Below are 19967 nucleotides of genomic sequence, written 5' to 3' on the forward strand. Positions count from 1 at the left end.
AAGGTCAGATGGATTTGCTTTCCTCTTTGATTTTTCTGGACTGATTGCCTTTTAGATGCCTTTTGCCAGAAGAGCCACATGTTTAGATTTTATTAAGAACATCCAAGTTCTTAATCATACTGTTTTAAATCTACTTTAGGGCATTTTTCTCAGAGCCTTCTGGCTTCTGAGAAAATATATATATATATATATTGGATGCTGTATTTATATATGTGCCCTCAAGTGAGAGACATAGAGTAAGCGAACAGGTTAGAGAGCACTTGCACATAAAATCACTCAAGTAAATTTTTCTGAAAAAGATGTATGAAAAGCAACTTTGAGACTTTATACATTTGCAGAGGTCTTTGTTTTTGCCCTCAGACTAAATTACTTTTGGAGTATACTATTATACTATTATTTTCTATTACACCATTATTTTCTCTCAAAGCATTTTCAGCATCTTTTGTTTTTGCGGTAAGTTTGATACTAATCTAGTTCTTGCTTCTTTGTAGATTACTTTGCCCCTCTCCTTTCCCATTTCTGGAAACTGAGAAGTTCCTTGGAGTACTGAAATTTGAGGAGGGATGTGCATGTGAATCTTCTTCTGTTCCCCTTATTTATCATTTTCTGAACTCAGTAGACTTTTTAATTTAAAGACCTTTTTCAGTTGAAAGGAAATTTTGTTATTTCTTTGATAGGTTCCTCTTTTCAGTATAGTTGGCTTTCTCTTTCTGGGCATCCTTTTGGATGGATGTTTGAACCTTATAGATTTTGTTGTATCTCCTTTGTTCTTACTTAATTTCCTTCTTTTTATATGTGTTTTCTTTTCTTCATGTTTTATGTTCAAAGAGATGCACTCAAATTTATCTGCTGAATCACTAATTTGATCTTCAGGAACCTTTATTCTTATTTTCAGCCTTTCATTTTATTTTAGCAGTCACTTTCTAAATTTCCAAAACCATTTTTGTTTCCTTTTTAGTTGAAATGGAAGGTGGTTGAAATTGGCAGAGGTGCTCTTATAAATCCTATGTTAACTGTTAACACTATTAACCATAGCTCATTCTGTTTCTCTGTACTCCAAGAATAATTCTTACATCTTTTTGGTTTCTTCTGTTTCAGGTTTTGGGTTTCAGTTTCCTCTCCTCTGCTTTATCCATTTGTTTATCTTCCAGAAAAGTAGCAATTTCAGGTTATTCATAAAATATCCCTTTCTGTTTTTAGAATTGTCATAGACTTGTTCTTTTCATCATATCTTTTCTGTCATTTTATTGACAAGGGTATATGTGTGCTCAGTCAGCTAGGGTAAAAGTATCCCCCTTAAGGCAGAGATGTTCAGCCTGCTACTCGGAGGGAGAGAGGGGCCTATACCTCTCAACTGTGGATTCTGGAAATTAACTTTGTTTTAGGCTAGGCCTGCTAACAGGTTCACTTTTTTTTTTAATTTTTAAATTAAAAAAAATTACAATAAAGAAACACAAACATTCTTAACATATGATCATTCCATTCTACATATATAATCAGTAATTCACAGTATCATCACATAGTTGCATATTCATCATCATGATCATTTCTTAGAACATTTGCATCAATTCAGAAAAAAATAAAAAGACAACAGAAAAATAAAATGAAAACAGAAGAAAAAATTCATACATACCATACCCCTTACCCCTGCCTTTCATTGATCACTAGAATTTCAAACTAAATTTATTTTAACGTTTGTTCTCCCTATTATTTATTTTTATTCCGTATGTTCTACTGTTCTGTTGACAAGGTAGAGATAAAAGGAGCATCAGACACAAGGTTTTCACAATCACACAGTCACATTGTGAAAGCTGTTATCATTATACGATCATCTTCAAGAAACATGGCTACTGGAACACAGCTCTACATTTTCAGGCAGTTCCCTCCACCCTCTCTATTACATCTTGGATAACAAAGTGATATCTACTTAATGCGTAAGAATAACTAACCTCCAGGATAACCTCTTGACTCTGCTTGGAATCTGTCAGTCATTGACACTTTGTCTCACTTCACTCTTTAGGTCGAGAAGGTTTTTTTCAATCCCTTGATGCTGTGTCTCAGCTCATTCTAGAGTTTTTCTCAATCCTTTGATTCTGAGTCTCCGCTCATTCTAGGGTTTCTGTCCCATGTTGCCAGGAAGGTCCACACCCCTGGGAGTCATGTCCCACGTAGACAGGAGGAGGGTGGTGAGTTTGCTTGTTGTGTTGGCTGGAGAGAGAGGCCACATCTGAGCAACAAGAGAGGTTCTCTTGGGGGTGACTCTTAGGCCTAATTTTAAGTAAGCTTGACCTATCCTTTTTGGGATTAAGTTTCATATGAACAAGCCCCAACACTGGGGGCTCAGCCTATAGCTTTGATTGTCCGCACTGCTTGTGAGAATATGAAGAATTCAACTTGGGGAAGTTGAATTTTCCCCCATTTCTCACTGTTCCCCAAAGGGGACTTTGCAAATACTTTTCCACTCACTGATCAGATCACTCTGGGATTCATCGGGGCATCACTCTGGACAAACCAACAAAATCTCATGTCCTACCCAGGTTCCATGTACTTATTTTCAATCAACTATCTACATTTATATTAGGAAATACACCAGTCAAAATATAAATTTTGCACCAAATAAACATTTTTTGCTTTAGTCTCACACAGAAATTGAAATTTTAAAATATTAATTACCATCTATTTTCAGCAACCTGCAGTAATGACATTTCTTTGTTCTTCCTCATGCAAAAACGCTTTTCAAATTTGTACAGTCAGACACTATCATTATACACTCTAGGCATTCCTAGATTGTACCATCTCAGCCTTTATCTTCTATCTTTCTTTGTGATTTCATTTGTGCCCCCAGCCCTCTTCCCTCTGTCATTCTCACATTCGGCTTCATTCAGTGTTTTAACATAATTGTATTACAGTTAGGTAGTATTGTGCTGTCCATTTCTGAGTTTTTGTATTCAGTCCTGTTGTGCATTCTGTATGCCTTCAGCTCCAATTACCCAATATCTTACCCTGTTTCTATCTCCTAATGGTCTCTGTTAGCAACAACATATTCCAGGTTTATTCACTAATGTCAGCTCATATCAGTGAGACCATACAGTATTTGTCCTTTTGTTTTTGGCTGATCTCAGTGAGTATAATGTCCTCAAGGTCCATCCATGTTGTTATATACTTCATAACTTTATTCTGTCTTACAGCTGCATAATATTCCATCGTGTGTATATGCCACAGTTCGTTTCCTCACCCGTCTGTTGATGAACATGTTGGCTGTTTCCATCTCTTGGTAATTGTAAATAATGCTGCTATAAACATTGGTGTGCAAATGTCTGTTTATGTCCTTACCCTCATGTCTTTTGGGTAGAGACAGCATGCAGATGGGTCCTGTTTTTTAATCCACTCTGCCAGTCTATGTCTTTTGATTGGGGACTTTAATCCATTAACATTTAGTGTTATTACTGCATGGGTAGTACTTTCTTCTACCATTTTGCCTTTTGGATTTCATATATCATGTCTAATTTTCCTTCCTTTTACCCTTACTCATAGTCTTCCTTTCTGCACTCTTGTCCACACCTCTGTCTCCCGTCTTTTCATATCTGTCTCTAGTGCTCCCTTTAGTATTTCTTGCAGAGTTGGTCTCTTGGTCACAGATTCTCTCAGTGATTTTTTTGTCTGAAAATGTTTTAATTTCTCCCTCATTTTTGAAGGACAATTTTGCTGGATATAGAATTCTTGGTTGGCAGTTTTTCTCTTTTAATAATTTAAATATATCATCCCACTGTCTTCTCACCTCCTTGGTTTCTGCTGAGAGATCTATGCTTGGTCTTATTGAGCTTCCTTGTATGTGATGGATTGCTTTTCTCTTGCTGCTATCAATATTCTCTCTTTCTCTTTGACCTCTGACATTCTGATTAGTAAGTGTCTTGGAGTACATCTATTTGGATCTATTCTCTTTGGGGTATGCTGCACTTCTTGGATCTGTAATTTTAAGACTTTCGTAAGAGTTGGGAAATTTTCAGTGATAATTTCCTCCATTAGTTTTTTTCCTCCTTTTCCCTTCTCTTCTCCTTCTGGGACACCCATAACATGTATATTCATGCACTTCCTATTGTCATTCAATTCCCTGAGTCCCTGCTCATATTTTTCCATTTTTTTCCCTATATTTTCTTTTTCTTGCCAGATTTCATATGTTCCATCCTCCAGTTCATTAATCCTATGTTCTGCCTCTCAGAATCTACCATTGTAGGTTTCCATTGTTTTTTTCATCTCTTCTACCGTGCCTTTCATTCCCATAAGTTCTGTGATTTGTTTTTTCAGACTTTCAATTTCTTCTTTTTGTTCATTTCTTGCCTTCTTTATATCCTCGGCCTCAATACATTGATTTGATTTTTGATGAGGTTTTCCATGTCTGTTCATATATTCTGAATTAATTGTTTCAGCTCCTGTATCTCATTTGAATTATTGGTTTGTTCCTTTGACTGAGCCATATCTTCAGTTTTCCTAGTGTGTTTTGGTATTTTTTGCTGGCATCTAGGCATTTAATTACCTTAGTTAGTTTGGAGATTGCTTTCATTTCTTTTACCTAGTGTTTTCTTCCTGGGTGAATTTGTTGTCTATCTGTTCTTTGACATTCAGTTTAGCTTTTTCTGGACCTCTAGCTTAGGTTTTGTTTAACAGAGGAGAATTTTTCAGTTCTTGTTTTCTTGTTTCTTGCCTTGCCTGTATGGTGCCTTCCCGCCCCACCCTCCACCCCACCCCTTAGAAGGGTCTACTTAGCTGCTAGAGATCCCAGCCGGATTTTCCCAGACCATACTGGCTTCCTATCTGAAGGAAAGAGTCACCTGCGTCAGTTTTCCCTGAAGGTGAGACCCAGCAGATTGAAAAACTTTCCTGTGAAGTCTCTGGGCTCTGTTTTTCTTATCCTGCCCAGTATGTGGTGACAGGTTCACTTTTTTGAGAAACGACTTCTTCCTCCTCTTCTTAAATTTGGTTGGTTTCCCTTTTCTCTTTGTATTTATACTCAGGCAACACTTTGCCCTAAGATTTTTATATACTGTTTTAGTATTGTTAAAAGGATTTTTGGTTTTGTGTAGTACATAGTTTAATATGTCTGTTTTTTGTTGTCATCATTTGGGGCTCAACCTGTAGTGAAACAGTATGGGGCTTGGAGATAGCGCAGAATTATATTTTTAGAAGATACTCTGTAGTGATTCCTGTCTAGCTATGTTATGATTGTGTTTGGTTGTATGTAACAGTAATGGCTTAACCTACATAAACTTAGTTTCCTTTTCTGCTATATTTCATGTGGTTTTCATGCTCAGGGTTGAAGGATGGTTCACCTGTCACGACATTTGCAAGGACATAGGGACAAAGGGTGTATATCAGTAATGAGCAGTCTTTTTTTTTTTTAAACTTTTTTTATTGTATAATATATTTAAAGCAAAGAAAGAAGAAAGCAATTGTTTTCAAAGCACTGTTTCACAAGTAGTTGCAAGACAGATCCCAGAATTTGTTGTGGGCCACTAGACCATCATCTCAGATTTTTCCTTCTAGCTGCTCCAGAACATAGGACCTAAAAGGAATAAATATTTTTTTATTATCACAATCAACTTTTTCTTTTTTTTCTTTTTTTGTGAAAAATAACATACGTACGAAAAGCAATAAATTTCAAAGCACATTGCTACAATTAGTTATAGAACAGATTTCAAGTTTAGTATGGGTTACAGTTCCACAATTTTAGGTTTTTATTTCTAGATGCTCTAAGATAATGAAGACTAAAAAAAATATCAATTTAATGATTCAGCAGTCGTATTCATTTGTTAAACCCTACCTTCTCTGTATAACTCCACCATCAACTTTGATCTTTCTATCGCACTCTTTAGGGGTATTTGGGCTATGACCATTCTAACTTTATATGTCGGAAGGGGCTGTCAGTAGTACGGGGTAGGGAAATAAAACTAGCTGATGTCCTGGAAAGGCTGGGAGTAGACAGCAGTCCATTTAATGAATAGAACAGCAGTGTTCCTGGAGATTCTGCCCTGTAAAACTGGATCATGAAGCTCATCTCTAGTGGAGAGCTGAGTACTTTTACTGGGCATACCTCACAGAAATGAGGGTTATATTAGGAAGAAAGGGAATGCAGATATTGGGCAAGCAATTAGCAGCATTTCCTATAGATATTAGGATGAATATTAGTATTAATGTTTAATAGTAGGGAAATGGATGCCATTCTTCATAAACCATCAGTGGTGTCCTATTTTCTATAATATCCATTCTAAAGTCCTTTTCAATGACCTTCAGTATATTTCCTTTAGCAGTCTGTTCCCATGGCCACATATGCTTGCAATTTTAAGTCCAAGTTTTATTCTCTTTCTGAGTGTAGCTTGGATTAAGCTTTTCTCCATTATTGCATCTGTGCAGTCATTTTTGTTCAGCACTCTTTTCCATGATAATTAGAAATAGAACCAGCAATCATTATATCTCATTCCTATCACACTTGCCTTTTTTGAATTCCTAAAGGCAGTTTCTGTATTATACAGTGTTCTCACCATTTACTAACTCCTTTATATCTCTTCATGTTTTCTCTTTTCTATTTAGCCTGGACCCATGGTCAGTCACCTGGTCGATCAGTAAAATATGCAGCTCTCTCACTTGTACCTGTCCACCAAACTTTCAGTCTCAAATAATGCCATTTCCTTTACCATTTCTTTCATGGAGGAGTGAGCTTAGATTGAGAAAAAGAATCTCAATTATTAGTAGAGATTCATGTTTCAGACTCAAATGCCTCAGAGTATCTAGGCTCAACAGCTTAATAGTTAAGTAAGCCTGCCTTGTGTTAACCTCATAAGAGTCAGTTTTTTCATCTTTCATTGGGTTGTGAGAATTAAATGAGTTTATGCTTATTAAGTGTTTAGCCTAATATTAAGCATTCTTTAAATGCTAACTGCCGTGATCATTTTTGTTTTCAGCCTAGTTTAACTTTAGTTCTTAGTTTTTCCCTCTGGAACACTGTGTTCATACACAACACTTAACTGTATTATACACACAGTTTAAACAGCCCGCATGGAATAATGAAGAACCAGAACCACAGAATTCCAAATATGCTTCCTTAGAGTCTAAAGTCATACCTTCAAGTCACACAGGAATAGTTTCTAACTCATATTTATAATATTTTTATATTTGTTATTTCATAAGCAGGAGTTAATTGAAATCATCAATTAGGTATCATGTTTTTTATAAACTTACCTTGCAGTGAGGAATGTACATATGAAAGTTAATTGATTGTGATTGGTTACTAGTACTTTGTACTTAAAAAAAAAAAAAGGTCAGTGTTAGTCAAATCTATTTACTAACTGTGAAGATACCCATACATGGTGTTCATGTATGAGTTTGTCTGGTCTTTTCTTCTGCCGTTTCACATTTTTATAACCAAAATATCTAAATCTTAATTTTTTTCTCATTTTTTAAGTTTTAGGATTACCAAAATATTAGAACTGATTTTCTCTTTAAAATCAAGGGTTTAACAGTAGTACTTTTAATAGTACCATTAAATCTAGGAACGTAATAAGGTTAATGTGGTGGGGAGAGTGAGTAAAGTGTGCTTTTGTATATAGTTCTGAATATCATTTTATATTTTAATGGTAATGACAATTTGAATTATAATATTCCTTAAATATAAAAGGGATATGACACGGCATTTGGAATTCCTCTTCTAGATAATTTGGAATGATCAAATATAACCAGTTTGTTTCATTCTTGTCAGTTTAAATAAACAGTTCTGTTTATATGTGTATCCCTTAAAACCTAAAGTTGTAATATTTAAGCCCATATACTTTTTTTTGGTAATATTGTAAAATGATTTTTGGGCAAACATCAGGTATACTAATCATTTTGTAACCAAAAGTGCTGTAATACCTAAATAATTAGAACTTGGAGGAGTATATTGGAAATAGAAGAGGTTATTGGAAAACACACGACCCTTATCAGATTTTCAGTTAATTGCAATTTTGGTATTTCAGTGAGAATTAGTAAATTGAGTTTGGTGGGGGGGTGAGGGGCATCCTGGAGAGTTAATGCAATTAAGAGATCCATACCTAGGTAGGTGATAGCTAGCAAGCAGTGGAATGGTCCTTGAAAACTTGAGACTGCCTCAACATGATAGGTATAGGCTTTGAATTAACCACTTTCTACCTAAAACTTTGTTTTTCTTATAAGTATCTCCAAAGTACTGTGGCATTCAGTAAGGGCTAATGATCTACGTTGTTTAAATACTTCATTATCTCTTTTATATAAACCTTTATTTTATCAAAGTAAATTCATTAGAGAAAAACAAATGGCCTAAACGGCAGGTATAAGGGGCCAGAGGACTGTGATTTAGAATCAAGTCCAGGGCCTACTTAAATTATACTCACTCCTCAACTGAGCTATTAGCTGATGATTACTGCCTAAAAGAGTAACCAATTAGAGAGTGTAGGGCAATCTCTTAGGTGGATTGGGATTTTTAAAGAGAAGACCAGTTATTCTGCAATGTTTATTGCACTACTGTATAGTTTATATGTTATCTGGTGAATTTTATAATAAATTTTTTAAAAAGAGTCCATTGTATATGTGATAATATTTACTGTACATATTGCCCTCTCCCCACCCCACCCTCGCCCCTCACCCAGCATTTTTTAAGAAGATATTTAATTTGGGTCTGGTTGTGTATATATTTCTTCTTTACATTTTAAGGTAAATGTAATTAAACACGTATGTGAAATATTTAAAAGATCTTACTCAGTTGATTGATTTTGTTGTATTGGCAGAGTGAAGATAGTCCAAGTCCCAAGAGACAGCGCCTCTCTCATTCAGTCTTTGATTATACATCAGCATCACCAGCTCCCTCACCACCAATGCGACCATGGGAGATGACATCAAATAGGCAGCCCCCTTCAGTTCGACCAAGCCAACATCACTTCTCAGGGGAACGATGCAACACACCTGCACGCAACAGAAGAAGGTTGGTTGTCAATATGTTTCTTAAAGTTTTTCCGTTGGTAGACTTGTGAGGTTTTAACACCAGAACACATTTTTCTGTAGGTATTTGGTACACGTGTATCAACACAGTACATGTATATTCATACCTGAGAAACATTATAAGTTGTTTAGGCTCCCAAATTGATCACACAGATTCATTTAGCTTGGGGTGGACAGGTGGAGGAATTGAAAGAGGCTAACATGATTTACCCAAATCCATGCTGTTATGTAAGAATTCAATTGCATTCTGGTTTAAGACTTTGTGGTCTAGCCTGCAGTCCTTATTACTGGAAAATGCACTCTAGTTCACAACTGTAAGGAAATATGAAGATTTCCTTCTCCACTCCATTCCTCTTCCTTCTGTATTCTATAAGGCAGTTGGGAACTTGAATAGATTTCATGTAAAATTATGGAGTGTGGAGTGTGAAAGCTTTTAGTCCCCTCTTCACTGGGACTTGGCCCTTGACTTCCCTTCCTGGAGGGAATAATTTTCTTTTTGAGGGTCCTCTCCTTCAATCATTGCTCAGGGTCTTACATTTCTTATTCTAGGAAAAGAGTATATCCTCAGAGTGAGACAGCTGTTTGCACATCTAGGATGTTGATAATCTTGGGAAAGATCTTGAATTGCGAAGGATCTTAGAACCACCAGGCTTTGTTCAAATGAGTCAAATCTATTTCTGAGTTATGTTCTTTAAGACACTAAGACGTTTACATTATCATGTACCTTGTTTACTAATTGTATGGGAATGTTAATAGTATATCTACCAGGTAAACTATCTTATATTTGTTTGATATAATAAGCATGAGGAAATACAGTTACTTGGTTCAAGCTGACAGTCTGAGCACCTGCTGTAGTCTTTTCCTGTTGGTTTATGGTGAAATGTGTCAGTTATGCAGACTCACATTAAAACAAGTGTACAGTTAAAACAATATCAAAGCAAACATGTGTAACATGTGTATCCAACATTTTGGTTAACAATCCCTCTAAAGCCCCCTGTGTCCTGCCTGATTGCCATTCCCCTTCTTCCTTCCTAAAGGGTAAACGCTTTCCTGTGATTTTTGTTGTTGTTGTTATCAGTCCCTTGTTCATTATAGTTCTAATGCCTATGAATATATTGTTGAATAACGTATTTGGGGGGTTTGCTTGTATTCTCTTTTCATTTAGATTTGTTGTCCTTTGACATTGTTTAGTGAACATTCTGAATTAATTGTGGGTAGCAGTTTATTTGTATTGTGATATATAATCTGTTCCATTTTATTAACATACCACAATTTATCCATTCTATTTTTTGCAAATGGTTATGCTGGTATAAAAGTTTAACTAGAATATATGCCCAAGAGTACAACAGTGGTATCATAGTGGTATCCTGGATCAGGAAAGGTAAGTCAGAAGTGTCAGTTTCCAGATGGTAATAGTAACTATGAATTCTTGAACTGGAGAACAGCATCATGCCCTTTGTTGACGGCAACACAAGGAGAAATAGGAAGCATTCACATCCTCAAAAGTAGATACTGGTTTATTCTATCGAGCAGTATGTTTTATTCCATATTCCATTGTCACTGTAGGCCAGCTATAAGCTTCATTGTCAGATTTCCTCCCTGAAGCAGGCTGTGCAAGAAGATGTGAGATTCAACACCAGTCTAACAGAATTTAAAATACAAAGATGATGAACACAGAGTCAGAAAGTTACCACACATTTTCAGAAGACCAACAAAGTAAAAAAGTTGTTAAACTCAATGGAATAAAACAGTTGTCTAGAATCTGTATCATTGTTCTCCAGTAAAACAGACAGAAGAATGTATACATGTTTGTGTATGTATATATATGTACAGAGATTTATTTTAAGGAATTGCTCAAATGATTGGGGGTAGGGTGAGGACTGTGATATTTGAAATCTGTAAGGCAAGGCCTCAGGGTGGAGTGATATTGCCATTTTGAGTCCATATTTCTTAGAGTCCATATTTCTTTGCAGCAGAACCATACAGAATTTTAGAATGTGTAATATCCACAAAGAGGTGTGAGAAGCTATTGAATCAATAAAAATGAATTGGAAATTTGTTAAAACCAAAAAGCTTTTAAAAAATACACAGAAAGAGCGAATTCATTTCTGTAAGATTGAGTTAGGTCTATTCCCAGAATGTAGTATAAAAGGGCAGAATGGAAAGCCTGGAAAAGAACATATAAATTTGGTGATAGAGCCCTAAGTTCTGAATCTAATATTTACAGAAAGAGACAAAAGAAGGGAAATGTTTTTAAAGAAATAATGCAGAATCATTTTCCAAACTTGAAGAAAGACTGTGTTAAGTACAATCTTGGTGAAATTTCAGAACTCTGAGAGTACATGAAGATTCAAAAATTTCCGATTGATAGAATATATCCACAAAGAAGTAAGAACAAATTGACCGCAAACTTCTCATTAACAACATTGGATGTGAGAGGGCAGTAGAATAAGTCTTTAAAGTTCTAAGGGAATTTATTTTGTACTTCCAGTTCTACCAAATGATTTATCATTTAAATATAAAGACAAAATGTAGAAGTATTTCAAATATTTGGAAACTCAGAAAGTTGACCAGTAAGAGATTGTTCAAGAAAGAAATATTAAATATTGTACTCTGTCCAGGAAACAGAAGAATAAATACAAGAAGTAGGATTCATGACCATTGATGAGCAAAGAAAACAAAAAGACAATACTGTTAAGTCTGAATAAGTGTCTATTGATTTAAAAAGAGAAGGAAAAATAGAATAGGTCTGAACATGAAATGGGGGTACTACAGTGTAGTTTCTCACCTAGGAGTACGAGATACTGATTAAAACTAGATAGTTTAGAAAAAGAGAAGTTTGCATTAAAAATTTTAAGGCTAATCACCAGAAGAATAGGATTAGAATTTATAACTTCCTAACATTTAAGTAGTTGTTAACATGTAAGGAAAACACAGTCCAACGCAAAACAGAAAAGAGTGGCTAGAGCTTTGTGCTCTTTTCAAGGGATATGTTTAAAATTATATGAAAAAGTCCATAAAAAGTACATATTGATTGCTGGTGCACCATCAGCTAAAAGAAGTATTTGTCCGTCTTTTTATCATAATTTCTTATTTCTGGATTTTCCAATACTTCTGCTTCTTAAGTGTTCTTTTACAAAGCCATTCATAACAGGGATTTACTGGGAGACCTTAAAAACAAGATAGGTAGGGACCAAATAGTGCAAAGACTTAAATATCAATATGAGGACTTGTATCATAATTCTGTGGCTGGCTTGAGAGCTGTTGAAATTATTTATTTGTTTATTTATTTATTTTTAGTCTCCAGTATTTTATTTTATTAATTTTTTTTAAATACCAAAAAACACCAAACACCAACATTCATAACTTTTGATCATTCCGTTCTACATATATAATCAGTAAATCACAGTATCATCACATTGTTGCATATTCATCATCATGATCATTTCTTGGAACATTTGCATCTATTCAGAAAAAGAAATGAAAATGAAAAAAATTTCATATATACCATACCCCCCACCCCTCTACCTCACCGATCACCAGCATTTCACTCTAAATTTATTTTATTTTAACTTTTGTTCACCCTGTTATTCATCTTTATTCCATATGTTTTACTCGTTTGTTGATAAGGAAGATAAAAGGAACACCAGACACAAGGTTTTCACATTCACACAGTCACATTGTGAAAGCTATATCATTATACAACCATCTTCAAGAAACATGGCTACTGGAACACAGCTCCACATTTTCAGGCAGTTCCCTCCAGCCTCTCTGCTACATCTTGACTAATAAGCTGATATCTACTTAATGCGTAAGAATAACCTCCAGGATAACCTCTCAACTCTATTTGGAATCTCTCAGCCATTGACATTTTGTCTCATTTCACTCTTACCCCTTTTGGTCAAGATTACATTATCATGTACCTTGTTTACTAATTGTATGGGAATGTTAATAGTATATATCTACCAGGTAAACTATCTTATATTTGTTTAATATAATAAGCATGAAGAAATACAGTTACTTGTTATCAGCTTGTTAATCAAGATGTAGCAGAGAGGCTGGAGGGAACTGCCTGAAAATGTGGAGCTGTGTTCCAGTAGCCATGTTTCTTGAAGATGGTTGTATAATGATATATCTTTCATAATGTGACTGTGTGATTGTGAAAACACAATACAAATAAACTGCTACCCACAATTAATTCAGAATGTTCACTAAACAATGTCAAAGGACAATAAATCTAAATGAAAAGAGAATACAAGCAAACCCCCCAAATACGTTATTCAACAATATATTCATAGGCATTAGAACTATAATGAACAAGGGACTGATAACAACAACAACAAAAATCACAGGAAAGGGTTTACCCTTTAGGAAGGAAGAAGGGGAATGGCAATCAGGCAGGACACAGGGGGCTTTGGAGGGATTGTTAACCAAAGTGTTGGATACACATGTTACACATGTTTGCTTTGATATTGTTTTAACTGTACACTTGTTTTAATGTGAGTCTGCATAACTGACACATTTCACCATAAACCAACAGGAAAAGACTACAGCAGGTGCTCAGACTGTCAGCTTTAATCCCTTGATGCTGAGTCTCAGCTCATTCTAGGGGTTTTCTCAGTCCCTTGGGCTGAGTCTCACCTCATTGTAGGGTTTCTGTCCCATGTTGCCAGAGAGGGTTGCACCCCTGAGAGTCATGTCCCCCATTGAGGGGAGTAGGAAATGAGTTTGTTTGCCATGTTGGTTGAGAGAGAGATAGGCCACAACTGAGCAAAAAAAAAAAGACTCCTGGAGTGACTGTTAGGCCTAATTTTAAATAGGCTTGACCTATCCTTTGTGGGGTTAAATTTCATATGAACAAACTCCAAGATTGGGGGCTCAGCCTATAGCTTTGATTGTCCACACTGCTTATGAGAATATCAAGAATTCAACTCAGGGAAGTTGTATTTTCCCCCTTTCACACCATTCCCCGAAGGGGACTTTGCACATACTTTTTTATTCGTTGTTCAAATCGCTCTGGGATTTATCGGGGCATCACTCTGGACAAACCAACAAAATCTCATGTCCTACTGAAAGTTCCATGTACTTATGCTGTTCAGTTAAGCTGTCTACATAAGTTATATTAGGAAATGCACTAGTCAAAATATAAATTTTGTACCAAATAAACATTTTTTGCTTTAGTCTCACACATAAGGTAAAATTTTGAAATATTAATTACCATCTATTTTCAGCACCCTGCAGTAATGACATTCCTTTGTTCTTCTTCATGCAAAAACATTTTTTAAATTTGTATATTTAGTCACTATCATTATACACTCTAGGCATTCCTAGATTATACCATCTCAGTCTTTATCGTCTTTCTTTTCTATTTCATTTGTGCTCCCAGCGCTCCTCCCTCTATCATTCTCATGCTTCAATCAATGTTTTAACATAATTGTATTACTCTTAGGTAGTATTGTGTTGTCCATTTCTGAGTTTTTACATTCAGTCCTGTTGCACAATCTGTATCCCTTCAACTCCAGTTACCCAATATCTTACCCCATTTCTACCTCCTGATGGTCTCTGTTACCAATGAAATTCTCCAACTTTATTCAGTAATGTCAGTTCATATCAGAGTGAGAACATACAGTATTTGTCCTTTTGTTTCTGGCTAATCTCACTCATCATAAATTCCTCAAGGTCCATCCATGTTGTTACATACTTCATAATTTTATTCTGTCTTACGGCTACATAGTATTCCATCGTATGTGTATACCACAGTTTGTTTAGCCACTCGACTGTTGATGGACATTTTGGCTGTTTCCATCTCTTCGCAATTGTAAATAATGCTGCTGTAAACATTGGTGTGCAAATGTCCGTTTGTGTCCTTGCCCTCTGTCTTCTGAGTAGATACCTAACAATGGTATTTCCGGGTCATATGGCAATTCTATATTTAGCTTTTTGAGGAACTGCCAAATTGCCTTCCACAGCAGTTGTACTATTTGACATTCCCACCAACAGTGGATAAGTGTGCCTCTTTCTCCACATCCTCTCCAGTACTTGCCATTTTCTGTTTTATTGATAATGGCCATTCGATGGGTGTGAGATGATATCTCATTGTGCTTTTGATTTGCATTTTTCTAATAGCCAGGGAAGATGAGCATCTCTTCATGTGCCTTTTGGCCATTTGTATTTCCTCTTCTGAGAAGTGTGTGTTCAATTATTTTGCCCATTTTGTAATTGGGTTGGCTGTCTTTTTGTTGTTGAGTTAACAGTCTCTATAAATTCTGGATACTAGACCTTTATCTGATATGTCGTTTCCAAATATTGTCTCCCGTTGTGCAGGCTGTCTTTTTACTTTCTTGGCAAAATTCTTTGATGCGCAAAAGTGTTTAATTTTGAGGAGTTCCCATTTATTTCTTTCTCTCTTCAATGCCCTTGTTTTGGGTGTAAGATCTAGGAAACCGCCTCCTATATAAGATTTTTAAGATATTTCCCTACATTTTCTTCTAACAGTTTTATGGTCTTAGATCTAATGTTTAGGTCTTTGATCCGTTTTGAGTTAACTTTTGTATAGGGTGTGAGATATGGGTCCTCTTTCATTCTTTTGCGTGAGGATATCCAGTTTCTATGCACCATTTATTAAAGAGACTATTCTGTCCCAGGTGAGTTGGTTTGACTGCCTTATCAAAGATCAATTGTCCATAGATGAGAAGGTCTATATCTGAACACTCTATTCAATTCCATTGGTCAATATATCTATCTTTATGCCAGTACCATGCTGTTTTGATCACTATGGCTTCATAATACTCCTTAAAGTCAGATAGCATGAGACCTCCAACTTCATTTTTTTTTTTTGTCAGGATACCTTTAGCTATTCAGGGCATCCTGCCCCTCCAGATAAACTTGATTATTGGTTTTTCTATTTCTGAAAAGTAAGTTTTTGGAATTTTAATTGATATTGCATTGAATCTGTAAATCAGTTTAGGTAGAATTGACATCTTAACTATATTTAGTCTTCTAGTCTGTGAACATGGTATGCCCTTCCATCTATTTAGGTCTTCTGTGATTTCTTTTAACAATTTCTTGTAGTTTTCTTTATAGAGGTCTTTTGTCTCTTTAGTTATATTTATTCCTAAATATTTTATTCTTTTGGTTGCAGTTGTAAATGGATATCTTTTCTTGATTTCCCCCTCAGATTGTTCATTACTAGTGTATAGAAACACTACAGATTTTTGAGTGTTGATTTTGTAACCTGCCACTTTGCTGTACTCATTTATTAGCTGTAATAGTTTTCCTGGGGATTTTTGGGGGGTTTTCAACATATAGTATCTTATCATCTACAAACAAGAGTTTTACTTCTTCCTTTACAATTTTGATGCCTTGTATTTCTTTCTCTTGTCTGAATGCTCTGGCTAAAACTTCCAACACAGTGTTGAATAGCAGTGGTGATAGTGGGCATCCTTGTCTTAATCTGATGTTAGGGGGAAGTTTTCAGTTTTTCTGCATTAAGGATGATGTTAGCTGTGGGTTTTTCATATATTCCCTTTATCATGTTGAGGAAGTTCCCTTCTATTCCTATCCTTTGAAGTATTTTCTACAGGAAAGGATGATGAATTTTGTCAAATGCCTTTTCTGCATCAATTGAAATGATCATGTGGTTTTTCTGCTTTGATTTGTTGATAATGGTTGTATTACATTAATTGATTTTCTTATGTTGAACCATCCTTGCATACCTGGGATGAATCCTACTTGGTCATGATGTATAATTCTTTTAATGTGTTGCTGGATTCAATTTGCTAGAATTTTGTTGAGAATTTTTGCATCTATATTCATTAGAGAGATTGGCCTGTAGTTTTCTTTTTTTTGTAATATCTTTGTCTGACTTTGGTATGAGGGTGATTTTGCCTTCGTAGAATGAGTTAGGTAGCTTTCCCTCCTCTTCAGTTTTTTTGAAGAATTTGATCAGGATTGGTACTAATTCTTTCTGGAATGTTTGGTAGAATTCACCTGTGAAGCATTCTGGTCCTGAACTTTTCTTTTTGGGGAGCTTCTTAATGACTGATTCAATTTCTTTACTTGTGATTGGTTTGTTGAGGTCGTCTATTTCTTCTCGCATCGAAGTTTGTTTTCATGCCTTTCTAGAAAGTTGTCCATTTCATCTACATTGTTGTGTTTATTAGCATAAAGTTGTTTGTAGTATCCTGTCATTGCTTCCTTTATTTCTGTGGGGTCAGTGGTTATGTCTCCTCTTCCATTTCTGATCTTACTTATTTACAACCTCTCCCTTCTACTTTTCGTCAGTCTTGCTAAGGGTCCATCAGTCTTACTGATTTTCTCATAGAACCAGCTTCTGGTTTTGTTGATTTTCTCAATTGTTTTCATGTTCTCAATTTTGTTTATTTCTGCTCTAATCTTCATTATTTCTTTCCTTTGGCTTGCTTTGGGGTTAGTTTGCTGTTCTTTCTCTAGTTCTTCCAAGTGGACAGTTAATTCCTCGATTTTTGCCCTATCTTGTTTTTTGATATAGATATTTAGGGCAATAAATTTCCCTCTTAGCACTGCCTTTGCTTCATCCCATAAGTTTTGATATGTTGTATTCTCATTTTCATTTGCCTTGAGATATTTACTGATTTCTCTTGAAATTTCTTCCTTGACCCACTGGTTGTTTAAGAGTGTGCTGTTGAGCCTCCACATATTTGTCAATTTTCTAGCACTTGGCCTATTGCTGATTTCCAACTTCATTCCTTTATGATCTGAGAAAGTGTTTTGTATGATTTCAATCTTTTTAAATTTATTGAAACTTGCTTTGTGACATAGCATATTGTGTATCCTTGAGAATGATCCATGAGCACTTGAGAAAAAAGTGTATCCTGCTGTTGTAGAGTATAACGTTGTATAAATGTCTAAGCCTAGCTCATTTATTGGTTTATTCAAATTGTCTGTTTCTTTATTGATACTCTGTCTAGATGTTTTGTCCATTGATGAGAGTGGGGAATTGAAGTCTCCAGCTATTATAGTAGAAGTGTCTATTTCTCTTTTCAGTGTGTTTGCTTCTTGTATTTTGGAGCATTCTGACTCGGTGCATAAATATTTATGACTATTATGTCTTCTTGTTGATTTGTTCTTTTAATACATAGTGTCCTTCTTTGTCTCTTTTAACTGTTTTAGATTAGAAGTCTAATTTGTTGGATATTAGTATAGCTACTCCTGCTCTTTTCTTATTGTTGTTTGCATGAAATATCTTTTCCCATCCTTTAACTTTTAACCTGTGTTTATCCTTGGGTCTAAGATGTGTTTCCTGTAGACAACATATAGATGGGTCCTGTTTTTTTAATCCATTCTGTCAGTCTGTGTCTTTTGATTGGGGACTTTAATCCATTAACATCTAGTGTTATTAGTGCATGGGTTGTACTTTCTTCTACCATTTTGCCTTTTGGATTTTACATGTCATATCTAATTTTTCTTCTTTTTACCTTTACTGATAGTCTTCCTTTCTATACTCTTCTCCACACCTCTCTCTCCCATCTTTTTGTATATGCTTCTAGTGCTCCGTTTATTATTTCTTGCAGAACTGGTCTCTTGGTCACAAATTTTCTCAGTGATTTTTTTTTTCTGAAAATGTTTTAATTTCTCCCTCATTTTTGAAGGACAATTTTACTGGATATAGAATTCTTGGTTGGCAGTTTTTCTCTTTTAGTAATTTAAATTTATCATCCCACCGTCTTCTCGCCTCTGTGGTTTTTGCTGAGAAATTTATACATAGTCTTATTGGCCTTCCCTTGTATGTGGTGGATTGCCTTTCTCTTGCTGCTTTCAAGATTCTCTCTTTCTCTTTGACCTCTGACATTCTGATTAGTAAGTGTCTTGGAGTACGTCTATTTGGATCTATTCTCTTTGGGGTATGCTGCACTTCTTGGATCTTTAGTTTTAAGTCTTTCATAAGAGTTGGGAAATTTTCAGTGATAATTTCCTCCATCAGTTTTTCTCCTTTTCCCTTCTCTTCTCCTTCTGGGACACCCACAACATGTATATTCGTCGCTTCATATTGTCATTCAGTTCCCTGAGTCCCTGCTCATATTTTTCCATTCTTCCCCTTTATTTTCTTTTGCTTGTCAGATTTCTGATGTTCTGTCCTCCAGTTCACTAATCCTGTCTTCTGCCTCTTGAAATCTAACATCATAGGTTTCCCTTGTTTTTTTCATCTCTTCTACTGTGTCTTTCATTCCCATAAGTTTTGTGATTTGGTTTTTTCAGACATTCAGTTTCTTCTTTTTGTTCATTCCTTGCCTTCTTTATATCCTCCCTCAATTCATTGATTTGATTTTTGATGAGGTTTTCCATGTCTGTTCGTATATTCTGAATTAATTGTTTCAACTCCTGTATCTCATTTGAATTGTTGGTTTGTTCCTTTGACTGGGCCACATCATCAATTTTTCTAGTGTGATTTGTTATTTTTTGCTGGCATCTAGGCATTTAATTACCTTAATTAGTTTATTCTGGAGATTGTTTTCACTTCTTTTACCTAGGGTTTTCTTGCTGGATGAATTTGTTGTCTATCTGTTCTTTGACATTCCGTCCAGCATTTTCTGGACCACTAGGTTAGGTTTTGTTTAGCAGAGGAGAATTTTTCATTTTTTGTATTCTTGTTTCTTTCCCTGCCTGTATGGTGCCTTCCCCCACCCCCCGCCACTCTTAGGAGGATCTGCTTAGGTATTAAAGATCCTAGCCAGATTTTCCCAGACCAGACTGGCCTCCTCTCAGGAGGAAAGAGTCTCCTGCATCAGTTTTCCCTGAGGGTGAGACCCAGCAGGTTGAAAGACTTTCCTGTGAAGTCTCTGGACTCCGTTTTTCTTATCATGCCCAGTATGTGGTGCTTGTCTGCCAGCGGGTCCCACTAGCCTAATTTGATGCTGTACCTTTAACTTTGGCAGACTCTCCCTGCTTGGGGCATGGTGGAGACAGAGGAGAGGTTGTAGGCTGGT

At 35.7% G+C, this 19967-nt stretch overlaps 1 protein-coding gene across 19 annotated transcripts in view; it reads left to right on the forward strand.

Moving 5' to 3' along the window:
- Nucleotides 1-19967, forward strand: part of RNF38 (ring finger protein 38) — a 218604-nt gene that overhangs the window by 160455 nt on the left and 38182 nt on the right. For all 19 annotated transcript variants that reach the window (XM_077147696.1, XM_077147710.1, XM_077147716.1 and 16 more), the window contains one exon: nt 8793-8986. In XM_077147696.1, the coding sequence (XP_077003811.1) occupies nt 8793-8986 (194 nt within the window). The remainder of the gene's footprint in view (nt 1-8792; nt 8987-19967) is intronic.

Source organism: Tamandua tetradactyla, chromosome 2, assembly GCF_023851605.1.
Source record: "Tamandua tetradactyla isolate mTamTet1 chromosome 2, mTamTet1.pri, whole genome shotgun sequence".
Lineage (NCBI taxonomy): Eukaryota > Metazoa > Chordata > Mammalia > Pilosa > Myrmecophagidae > Tamandua > Tamandua tetradactyla.